The sequence below is a fragment of the Epinephelus moara genome, chromosome 5 (genome assembly GCF_006386435.1).
Source record: "Epinephelus moara isolate mb chromosome 5, YSFRI_EMoa_1.0, whole genome shotgun sequence".
Lineage (NCBI taxonomy): Eukaryota > Metazoa > Chordata > Actinopteri > Perciformes > Serranidae > Epinephelus > Epinephelus moara.
Window position 1 is genome coordinate 14,430,912 of NC_065510.1, and position 11,914 is coordinate 14,442,825.

Here is an 11,914-nt window from a genome sequence, read left to right on the forward strand (position 1 = left end):
GCAGTGGAGTTTCACATGCAGAGTGAGAAACACAAAACTGCTGAAAGAAAACTCGCCAACAAGCATCAGTATTTCTGTGAAACCCTCGTCTCTGCCACAAGATAAAAAATGTCACATTGAACATTCCAATAAACATCTGGGAAAAATTGTCTCTAACCCTGAGAAACTGATGTCTGTTCTTTTTTTTTTTTCTTTAAATTTAGTTATCGTGGTCTTACATTTCATTCCAAGTGACAATAAAAGGTCTTAAATCTAACTTTACTTTGTGGAAACCCTTTTATTGTGATGATAACTTGCTGTCCAAAAAAAAGGAAGTCAATGATGAAGCCATCAGTTCAGCGAGCAGCTCATAAAGACATGGGAAAGTGATTTGTGAATGTAAATCAGTTTATTGCAAGAAGACCACTGGGAACAAGGCCAACATCTTCCTCTCTCTCTCCGGCTCTGAGCTCTGCCCAGGGGTCCTCATCAACAAAAATGAGGATTTACAAACAATTGGAAAGACATGAGCATAAAACGACATTAATTAGCTGAAAACTAACTAGGCCTACATTCTAAATACAGTATATACCTCAAATATAACTGCTCATCAGAAGTTATTCCAACATCTGTGTTTCTAATAGTATAACCCTCTGATATGTACAGCATAATCAAGACAGTGCCTTTTGATCTTGGAAATGCATTAAAATTACACACAAAATAATCTGAATTATGAGAGAGGCATGCAAACCGACCAGTATTTATCTCTATGTAGCCTACCTGAAAATATACCCAGACCACTTCCTAGTGAGTGTAAAGGTAACAGCCATCTGTGAAGATTTAACACAGCCCTACAGCGCTCTCTTGTGGCTGCAGGAGGAACACCTACAGAGGACAGCTTTTTAATTAATCAGCAACTCTATTAACATGAGGGTCCTCAGTGAGAATCCTTCAAGGTAAAAATAAAATACATATCTTCCACATTTTGTTTGAACACATGCTGAAACAGAGTGGCAATACTGTTGACATAAATGGAGTTTTGTTGGCTCAAAGACAAGCAGGAGGATGGCCACGAGCGTTGGTTTTGAAGCCTCAAATACAAGGGATGGCACAAGAGTTAAAGCACTGTGTTTAAGAAACAATATGTTGTGAAAGTTCAAAGGGTTGTGTGCCATCAGTACGCACTTCCTCTTTATCTGAAAGTGAATCTATCACATCCATGAGTCATCACCAGCTCAACACACAAGGGGGTTAGCAACTTCTTCTACCCGTGTTAGGACCAGTGACAAAGGCTTTATTTACACCTGGTATTGACATGTGTCTTGGGTGATCAGATCAGAGTAGAAAGCTCTAAGTACAGGTGTAAATGCACCCAATGAGTCCTCCATGTGTCTTGAGATCCGATCGCTAAGACCACATTCGGAGGTGGTCTGGGCCATGTATGGCCACATTCGTTCAGCAGGGTGTACGCTAATGTGTTCTGGGCCACACTGAAGGACCGCCTACTCAGCTGCCGTCTTGTGCGTAGGTGGAAGAAGGAATTTATTTGTGGGAAAAGGCTGGGCACACTCTTTAACCCCATGGGAGCATTGGCGTATGACACATGTGCTATGTAAATGGAGCTGCGACGTTGGAGAGTTACAGCAGATGGCACTAGAAATAAAGTAACAGTGTCAACTCAGGTGTTTTTTGGGTGCGCTGTTTTTGGCAACCTTGGGTGCGTTCGGCCTGACAGAACTTTTGAGTACACTCAATTGGATGGCAGCAGATATACAATACAGTGTTTGTATATGTAAGCATTTGTTTATGGTCTTCTATTACCAACTTTTTCAATAATTAAAGGATATAATTCTCGCCTATATCTTTATTTTTCATACAAAAATATTCTGACTTAAGGCCGACCGCTCCTAAGGCTGCCCCCTTGTTCTATGACAGATCGCCAGCTGTTGAGCCTTTCATCAAGTGCAGACTAGATTTCCATGCGCATGTATTGTACCCTACTGGTATGATGTAATATGAGGCCGTGACTTCTCCTCTTTTTAAAATCCTTGGAAGAACCCACAACAATTAAAGAAGAAGAAAAAGAAGAAGAAACTACAACAGACAAATTGATTCTTGTAGACGGAGTCTGATTTCCATTTGGGCCAAAGAGTACAATGGAAACTGGACGATCCACATCGCAACTGGGTAATTTATGGTGAGACACCCCAGGTGAAAAAACAGTTTTCATGCACTGGTCATTTTTTAGATTTTGGGCTATTTCGCTTCTGTAAAGTCTTCTTTTACACAAGTGGAAAGAAAACTTCCTAAATACACAGTTAGGTTTTTATTTTAGTTCAGATTTCTGTGCAAAAAGCACATATTTAATTAGATAATATGTTGAATATTTAAACATTAAATTTCATAAAACTTTTAGTACATAAAATAATTCTCCTAATTTAAGTAATAAAATGGGAAATTTCATGGCGGAAATGACAATGTATGTAATTTTCCACTCTTCATGGAGTTTCATGGTGCTATCTGTTCACCTGGGGTGTCTCCCCATACAAGGACACATTTGGTCTTTGTGAAAGGAATGATGTATGTCCTTTATTTGGATATAGGGTGGGGAAGTAAGATCTGATCACAACTGGCCATTCGAAGCGCATGTGGAGTTGCATTCAGACAGACTTAAAGTTTTCCACCTGCGATCAGATCACCCGAGACACACACGTTAATACCAGGTGTAAACAAGGCCAAAGATTGCATTTTCAGTCCGTCTCGCCAAATCAGAACATTTCCGTCTCAACCCCGCCGTGCATCATCGGCAAAAACCTCTGTGTTCGTACCAATATACAAATGTTGCATTATCTTTCCAAACTATACAAAACTTATAAATTATAAAGTTCTATTCTTAAATATAAACAACATCAAGTCAGTTTCCAGTACTTAGATTATATATTAGGTACAGTACATTGTACAGCTCCGTCGTCAGAGAGCGGAGAGCGTTCCATTTAATACACTGTACATGATCCAAAGGGCTGAAACTGGTGGTTAGACATGATCTTTGAATAAATTAATTCATAAATAAATCATGATTATGTCTTCCCAGTAACAGTGATGTCCTTGGTTCCCCTCGAGACTGTCACATGCACTCACACACGCACGCACGCACACACACTGTGCACTCGAGCTGGATCTTAAATCCAAATCTAAGACTCTTACTCCTATTCTAAAAATACTTTTGGCTTTAAGAAGAAACAATGTTATACTCAACTCAGAGACTAATTTAATATGTACAAGAGGTCTACCGTCTAGAGGGAACTTTAAAGTCAGTAGTTACATTATGTTTAGAGTACCTGTAGACGCTTTGCAATGATAGGCTAATATCTCTAATCAATAAAGTGACAGTGCTGGATGTCCCTTGCAGGCAGATCCCTTTCCTACGTGGGGAAAATAAAGCCCGGATCTACTCAGAAATGCCTGTAGAGAGACAAACAAACAAGAATAGACTCTACACGTGTGAATAGTGTTAAATATCTAGATTCTCTCTATCAGTGCAAAGCTAGAGTTGTGGCTAGTACAGCATGCTGTGTCGGCTGGTACCGAGCATAGGAGACATGTTGAAGCGTTTTTGAGTGTATTACTGGCAGACCAGATCCCTAAAGTAAAACGTACAATATCGTCACTGTCGCTGGATCGTTCAGCTTGGCAAGACTGATCCAATTGTGCATAAGAGAATCCCATATATCAGCTAATGTTAGTACCTATATAACCCTCAAATATATACAGAGAAAGTACTTAAAAATACCTTAATCGTGTGCTTATATCCAAACTTGTACAAAGAGTAACAAACAATCCAGCTAAAAATCGCTGTTAGCGCAGGATTCCTCTCTTTCCGCCAGTCAGTTACAGTAGCAGCAGCTTCTTCACCAACAGTAGCCTAACCGTCGGTGTTAATACAGTTAAGTTTACTCCAGCCAACCTTTCAGTTCATGAGACGATTGGCAGCATATCTCTGCTGCTAGGACTTTCTTATCGCGCCTCCTGTCCGGCCCCCCCCCAAAAAACTTGCGGTGTCTTCTGTCTTCTGTGTATTGCACCATAGATAAATTACATACAGCTCTACTTTTTCTATTTGAAAAAATAAAAGGTAGGACTTGGTTTCAGGCGCCGAGAAACTGGAAGCCAGGTGAGGTTTCTCCTCCGTTAACCGGGGGAAGAAGAAGAAGACAAAGAAGGAGGAAAAGAGGGAGGTCAGTGGATGTCTGGACACATGGGAAGGTTGACGAAGATGAAGACGTTGAACTCGATGAGGATGGAGAAGCATAGAAAGATGGCGTACATGATGAGGCAGGCCAAGCCCAGCCGCCAGTCCAGAGTCCATTTGTTCAAATGGACACCGAGAACCTGCAGAAAGAGGAGAGAGGAACAAATCTTAAGTACAGCACACAATAAATCAAAATGCTGAGCGATGAGCATGGAGGTTAGACCAATGGGAGAGACTGCCGATGCCCCGCCACATGACCTCGACTGTGATCTTTATGGTTGGACTCAAAGCTGTAGCTGGAAGGGACTTGAGTCAAACCAAATACTCAGATTAAACAAATATTTGGTAAAAAATATTGTATTTTTTACAAGCACAAGCATCGTCTGTGTAAAATGTGTCAGTATCGTACTGGTGATGAAGGAAAATCCTCATCATTTTGTGATATGCCAGCCTTACTCCTACACAGAGTTCACTGCAGCGACACAAAACACAATCCTGTCGTCCCTGGCAGCCATACTGTCCACAGGGATTAACAGCTCGTGACTCACTGCTTCTACGAAGATTCAATTTTCTTCCATCGGCTTGCTCCTTCCTCAGATTGTAAAATATCTAAAGTCAGCTGAGATGAAGAACTTGGCTTGTACTGGAGACGGTGCAGGGACTGCTCATTGTTCAGAAGGCTTATAAGAAGTCCCAGTGGGGGCTACTGGGGCCACACCACCCTGAATACACCCCATCTCATCCGATCTCAGACGCTAAGTAGTGTCAGGCTGGGTCGGTACTTGGATGGAAGACCACCTGGGAAGACCCAGCACTGTAAGCCATGTGAAACTCTCAATCACTTTAAACTCAAACTGAAACAGTTTTTTTTTAAAGGAATCAGTTACGCATTCATTATTAATGTGGTGCTTCCTATTCTATGATGCTAATTATGTATTGCAGTTTGTGTCTTGTATTGTTTTGTCTGTATTTTTATTGTTGTTTGTAGTTTGCACCGTTACTTGTGTTGTTGTCTTTTGTATCTTAATGCCCAGCTAAGGCCTAAATGCTGTGATGTGTGGCATGTATGTATGCTACATACTTGTCCCTATACAAATAAACATTAAATAAATAAATAATTGAATAGTCCAATGACTTTTTAAAATGTAACCGTCCCGTTTGCTTGTTTACTATCTGATCATGAAAACACATTACCTCCACCTGCATAGTTTCTACTTGATGCATGTCTATAAACTGTATGACAGTCCTGCCATTATGAGGCAAAGGGAAAATGCAAAGTAAACTTCCTTCATTGATCAATATTATGTGGTGGGCCACATTTAGTATATTTTGAAAGTCAAGACGAGGGCTGTTTAAAATCGGCCGGACTTTGGACGTGCCTGGACAAAAAGGAATTAAAAGATGGATGAATAAATATTAAATAAAATGTTTGTGGCAATTACGACATCACAAATTTAAATTTAAGACTATTAAATGTTTGTTAAGGGCTAATCTTTACTAAATGGACTTTAAGACATCTTAAGCTTTGTTACGGAGTTGCAGACACTCTGTTCAAAACTACAAAGATGTTGGATGAAAGTGCGTCAGCTCCATGAATTGCTTGGACAACCCAAATTTAGTTAACTGTAAAACTCTTGTACTTACTGTGACAAACACTGAGGCTAGCAGGAGTCCAACAGAGAATATGAGTCCTCTGCTGTTAAGATGGATCTGAGGAGACAAACACAGAAATTACAGTGTTTTTTCATGTGGGTTAAACTGTCAGGGTTCTTAAAAATGTGGCTGTGTAGAAGAAGGAAGAAGGTTGTCCTGATACACAATCACATCCTGTATTTATGACTTTTATGACACCTTTTCCAAATGTCTTTCTCCCATGTGAAAGTAATCAGCAGGCCAATTAGCACATAGTATCTTCTCAGTGTCTGGTGATAAACTGTCCAGCGCCCCAACAAATACTGTGTGAGTGTATCTGTGTACAGCTGCAGTACAGACTATTGTTCCCGTCCTTCATAAACACAGCTCTGTTCTATTCTGGTCTAAGTCCAGCAGAATCTCCTCTGGCTGAGCTGAGAAGCACTCACGATGGAGCCGTAGTCGATGCAGAGTGTTTGCAGCGCCCAGGGCAGGCCCAGGCCCACCAGGATGTCAAACACATTACTGCCTATGGAGTTGGAGATGGCCATGTCTCCCAGACCTGAGGCAAGGAGAGCAACACTGTCAAGGTCTGTATACAGTCAGGAGACGAGTCAATTATGACAAGCAGTACTCCGCTGTGTAACACCACTCCTTCTTTTCACAGCATTTCGGCTTTGTTTCACTCATCACAGATATACTTCCTGCTCGTGTGTTTGTGTGTGTGTGTTTACCTTGCCGTGCGACTATAACACTGGCCATGCAGTCTGGGACACTGGTGCCTGCTGCGAGGAAGGTGATCCCCATGATTACGTCTGGAATGCCCAGAGTGAAGCCGATCACAGTCACCTGAAACCAAACAGATCCCTAAATATTTTCCATTTCAAACACTTTTCTAGACTCAAATTTCCAGACTTAGAATTTCTCAGTCCATATTTGGCGTCTGAGTACAACTTACAAGCCCTTGGAAAACTTGCATTTACACAGTGCCAGTCCACACTGCAACAATCCACTGTCAAACATATCTGCCTAAAGGGGAAGCAAACTACCCAGTGCTACTTATACTCCTATTATTTTCCTTTAAAGGTATATTATGCAAGAGTTTCCTAACAAACAATGTACAGAATAATGCAGAAGTAATCCCTCTCAATCATTACTTATGACCCACTAGATGTGCGGCGGTGTATTTTTCCGCAGTGACTCTGCCTGTATTTTCTAATTTTATTTTTATTTTCTGTGTTCAGGACATTTGCAGGCATATACCTCCGCAGCACTCAGGTTAATCTGGGGCTTTATTTTAACATATTGAATAAATTATATTATATTATTTTTCTATATTATTATATTTTATTATTTGTCTCATTTATAAATAAGAACCAAAAATGAGTTAAAAAAAAATCTAATTTTGACAGTGTCTGTGCTGCATTGTTTATTCACTGTGTCCATGGAAACGACAATGAATGTAGTCATAACGGTTTCCTTATGTAGAAAAAATATTCTGTTTACTTTTCTGATTAATGCATCACTGCATAACTCATAAATGTTCAGACGAGTTTTTTATTTGTTTTTTGTGATTTGTTTCTTTTAATCTAATTTGGTGACAAACGTCTAGATTAGGTTCAGTGGTGAGGCACTTGGGACAGAGATGCTCTGCAGGCTGTGACGTACAGGCATAGAGGCAGCTTGAGGCAGTAGGAGTTCGCGTTCAGTCTGTGGAACTACACCTGCCGCCGATATCACCACACAGAGTGAAGCGTGCATCTACTGCTAGCTCACCTAGCATCACTAAACTAGCTAATGTTACAGCTCAGCTGAGGAGGACGCAGTTTATGTTAACATCTTGCGCTGTCACGAGCACAAGACAGTGCAAGAATAGATGCACGCCTTCTTCTGTGTAGTGATACAGATGGTGTGTGTAGTTCGGTAGATAAAAAATAGTTCCTACATGAAACTGCTCACAACAAGGTCTGTGGGTTATCTTGAGTAACTGGCTCAAGATTTCTAGAAACTGAGTGCCATCTAGTTCCATTATATTGGAGAAAAGTCAGACATCTCTACGGTCGATATCTCCAACACTCTGCAACTCACACCAACACAATCTGGATATATCAACAGCACTATAAGTAAGAGGAAAATCATATGGATTTTGGGGTGAACTGTTCCTTTAAGTGCGAGTGGACGCTGCTGTGTGCTCGTGAAAGATGTGGCTCACTCTGATGAGATAATGTTCAGTCACTAATAACTATAAAGATCCACGTCTGTTCTGTTTCTCAAACCTGATATATTGGTCCTGTATTAGGAGCTAGGTCAAGCTGATTTGATGATTGATTATTAAAGGATTGTTGTCCTCTGCATATGGCCAAACACCTTTATGGCCTTTATAACTATCTAATTTGTTTTTTCTTTTTGTTTTTTGTACAGTTCCTAAAACTAGAATCCTTAAAGGACAGTATTTTGTGTGGCAAATCTAACATTCTGTCACTGTCAGGATGTGTTATCAGGGTGTTAGTGGGTGAGACCGACTGCACTGACCATCCAGACCATGATGTAGGAGAGGCCAGCGATCCAGATGGTGGCGGTGAAGAAGGAGACCATGAACCATCTCTCCCAGCGCCGCTTGCCACAGTTGGGCACGGTGAAGAACAGAAGTAGGGATAGCGGCCACATCGTGAGCCACTTCAGCTTGTTGCAAGCTCCCGCTGCAGGAAGACGATGACAGATATGATGATGGCCTCAGTGATGGAGCTTACAACAAGCATTCATTGACAGTGATCAGTTAGTGTCATCTGTGCTGTACCTGGAACTTTGAAAGGCACCAGAGGGCCCTGACTGTCATCTTCTCCCTCTCCCTCCTCGTCGTTCTCATTGTTCTCGTTATCTTCGTTTTCATTCTCTGTCTCGTTGCCAGACTCCAGTCGCTGAAGTCTGCACCTCCCGTTCAGACCCTGCTCAGCCCCGCCCATCCCATTCTCTAACCCCCGCCTCCCCTGAGCCCTGGCTGCGGAGTCAGAGTCGCCGTTGGTGATGCGGTTGACTCGAGTCTCAGTGGTGTTGATCAGTCTTTGTCTCTGGAAGTGATAAAGAAAATTACGGTCAGCTACGTTAAGCTATGACTACAACACTACCATTAACACATGTGGACATTTTGTATTGCTGTTGTGTAGCATGACTGGTAGTTTGTCAGATCAATCTGGAGTCCCAGTTAACTCCCATTTGTCCCATTTGTAGAAATCAGAAACAGCCTCTTATATTTGTCTGAAGCAGAAGTTAATGTTCTTTTTTCTTCTCTTATTTAAAGCCCAAATTTGGCTGTTTGGTTTGGATTAACGTCCAGACTGTAGTCTGCAGCAGACAGGTGCCTGAGAGAAAATGTTGGCTGTAATATCCAAAAGAAAATTAACATTCACTCCACTCGTCTTCTGTTGAACCCAGACAGGGATATTTAGTTTGTATTTATGCTAAGACTCTGCTTTGGCAGGGATTTTTTCAAAGTAACTTAAGTCGACAAAACTTTTTCTTCAGGGTAGCTTTGCTGTCCTTTTATAACTTTTCCAAATTTTTAATAGCTTGCGGCATGTGATATACACAACTCAACATAGAGTCCAACACATTATGTGAGTTCACGTATAGTTCACGTGCAAATGTACCTCGTTGATGAGCATCCGAGAGGCCATGGTGAGGCGGGTTCTGGGGGAGAAGTGACTGGTGATCATGATCCTCATGCCGGCCTCGGAGAAAGACAGCTGGTGGGGGTACGCAGACAGCAGCTCATCCACCATCAGCACAGACGGCTTACAGTGGAAGTTAGCTAGAGAGAGACAACACACACACACACACACGTTCATCTGACTGCACTGCTGAGTGTTTACTCCTTAATCCAACCAAAGGCACAATCAGTCATCAGTCAAAAATCATGTGAAAGTGATTTTGAAATATATTGCTAACGATGTCTTATGATTGAAAGACAATAAGAGAATTAGCCCCTCGCTGTTGTACGACTCCAACAGCAAGTCAAGCTCCATCTTGTCTCTCCAGACTAAGACTTGACAAAACATATTGATATCGTAATATGAGACGAGATATCATCTTAGATTTAAATAATGTAAAATAAGTGTTGTCTTTTCAAGGTTTAAAGGCTGCATCACAGTAGTTATGAACAATATATTTGAGGGCAGAGATGCTAAAAATGCAAACACTGGAGTTATGTTCTGTGAAGGACATTAAACGCAACTCTCCTGCTCACAAGGAGGATTAAAGGTAGATATACATCCATCTGCACCAGCTGTATCCTGCCACTATCAGCTTGGCTGACAGGCAGACTGCTGCGTTGCTCTGTAAAGTCTCCTTATCGTTGGTCCAGTAAGCAAAAACATGCTGGTGGCAGCCACCATGCTAATAAGCAGATGAACGCTGTGGTGTTGCTGAGGAGCAGGCGTTCAAGTGAATATGTTGTTTATAATCACATGACTCTTACTATGCAATATTTCAGACAGAGAGCAGCAAGTGATAAATCTATACACTGTGTGAACAGGATACAGAGGAAAGTGGATGAACATGCAGGCAGCTGACATTATATTAAATTAAAAACCATGTTGTATGTGATCTATACTTGAACAAAAAACTCTCTCGCACAGTCTAAGTTGCAAAAATAATGATTTTAATGCTGCAACATTTTGGTGCCTAGACCTTCATCAGGCAAACAAGGTCAAGCAGTGTTCTGCCCGTCCCTTTCCTGCGCACCTGTTTGGAAATATACGTGTAAGTATTTCTTTGTTCAGATGTGATCCATGTTCGATATTGGCTTTTTTACCGATATCCGATATACCGATATTGTCCAACTCTTAATTTCCGATACCGATATCAACCGATACCGATATATGCGTGGTTCCCCCCCCTCAGAAAAAAAACAAAAAGAAAATCCGGTCGTGGATAGACATCTACCTAAACGTTCAAGGTTGGCTCAGAAATGCAGAAGCCACAGGATTTATTGCGAGTTGTGCCAAACAAACAAAGATATCTCAAAAACTATACACCACATCTCTCACATTTTGACATTTTGAGTGAGAGGAGAAGTAGCTGAAGAGTTTGATGTATAATATGTGCATGCTGTGTAAAAGTTGTGTCATTAAAAAAGTAAAAACCGATACTGATAATTTCAGATATTACATTTTAATGCCAATATCGGCCGATAATATCGGTAGGCCGATAATATTGGACATCTCTAGATGTGCCCAGTGTGGCCAAGATCGTCGTTACAAATTACCTCGACCTCCAGACCTTTTAACATTACTGACATTACACGGCAAGCTGATGAAAGCGTACAAGAGTCTAGTGAACTGTAACTACTTTGCGTACAGTTGGACCCACAACTAAAACGGCTTGTGTCTTGTTTTTGGCCAATAATTGTTTAATTTTTTTTAACTAAAGGGTTAATTGCAAGCAGACAACCAATTACAAAAAACAGAAAGTGCAGTTAAACAGCATAATTTCGGACCTTCTTTCCTAATCATCCTTTTTTTAAACACTGTGTACCCCATAATGTTTTCTTAAACAATTTTACAATGTGAAAAAGGGATGTGTAACAATGGTATACATAATCAAATTGGGAGACATTTAAAGCCCCTACAAGGAACTTTCATTTTGAGTTGATTTTGGCGACCCTGTGGACAAAAGTGGTAGTGTTTTGCTGGAATGGAGCCTACATTTCCCATGAGCTCCAGCGCGTATTGTCGTAAAGACACTTACCTGGCTCGCGCATGTGTTTGTTTTGGGGATGAATGAAACAACAAGATGGGAAAACTTTGCCCCCGCTCCCATCAGGGATCCCAGCTCACCGCTGCGGCGCCCCAGCTCCACCTCTCCGGCTTAAGCGCCACCGCCGCTGGGGTAAATGCAGCGGTCGGCTGGTAAGGCTGAAGGCCTGTTTGGCGAGCACTTCCACGGCTTCTTGGACTGAGTATGGAGCGGTGCCTCGCCTCTTTATTTCTCGGCACTCACTGGACCCTGTCAACGCCTGGCTGGTACCTGTCGTCGGCCTGGATGAGGTGTTCCAGC

At 41.6% G+C, this 11,914-nt stretch overlaps 1 protein-coding gene across 1 annotated transcript in view; it reads right to left on the reverse strand.

Annotated features, from left to right (window-relative positions):
• Positions 1 to 383: 383 nt before the first annotated feature.
• LOC126390956 (sodium/potassium/calcium exchanger 3-like) overlaps positions 384 to 11,914 on the reverse strand; it is a 74,963-nt gene continuing 63,432 nt past the window's right edge. The window contains exons 11-17 of the mRNA XM_050045483.1: positions 9,508 to 9,668; positions 8,658 to 8,928; positions 8,393 to 8,559; positions 6,595 to 6,709; positions 6,310 to 6,422; positions 5,873 to 5,938; positions 384 to 4,368 (exon numbers count right to left, since the gene is read on the reverse strand). Of these exons, the coding sequence (XP_049901440.1) occupies positions 4,216 to 4,368; positions 5,873 to 5,938; positions 6,310 to 6,422; positions 6,595 to 6,709; positions 8,393 to 8,559; positions 8,658 to 8,928; positions 9,508 to 9,668 (1,046 nt within the window). The 3' untranslated portion in view covers positions 384 to 4,215. The remainder of the gene's footprint in view (positions 4,369 to 5,872; positions 5,939 to 6,309; positions 6,423 to 6,594; positions 6,710 to 8,392; positions 8,560 to 8,657; positions 8,929 to 9,507; positions 9,669 to 11,914) is intronic.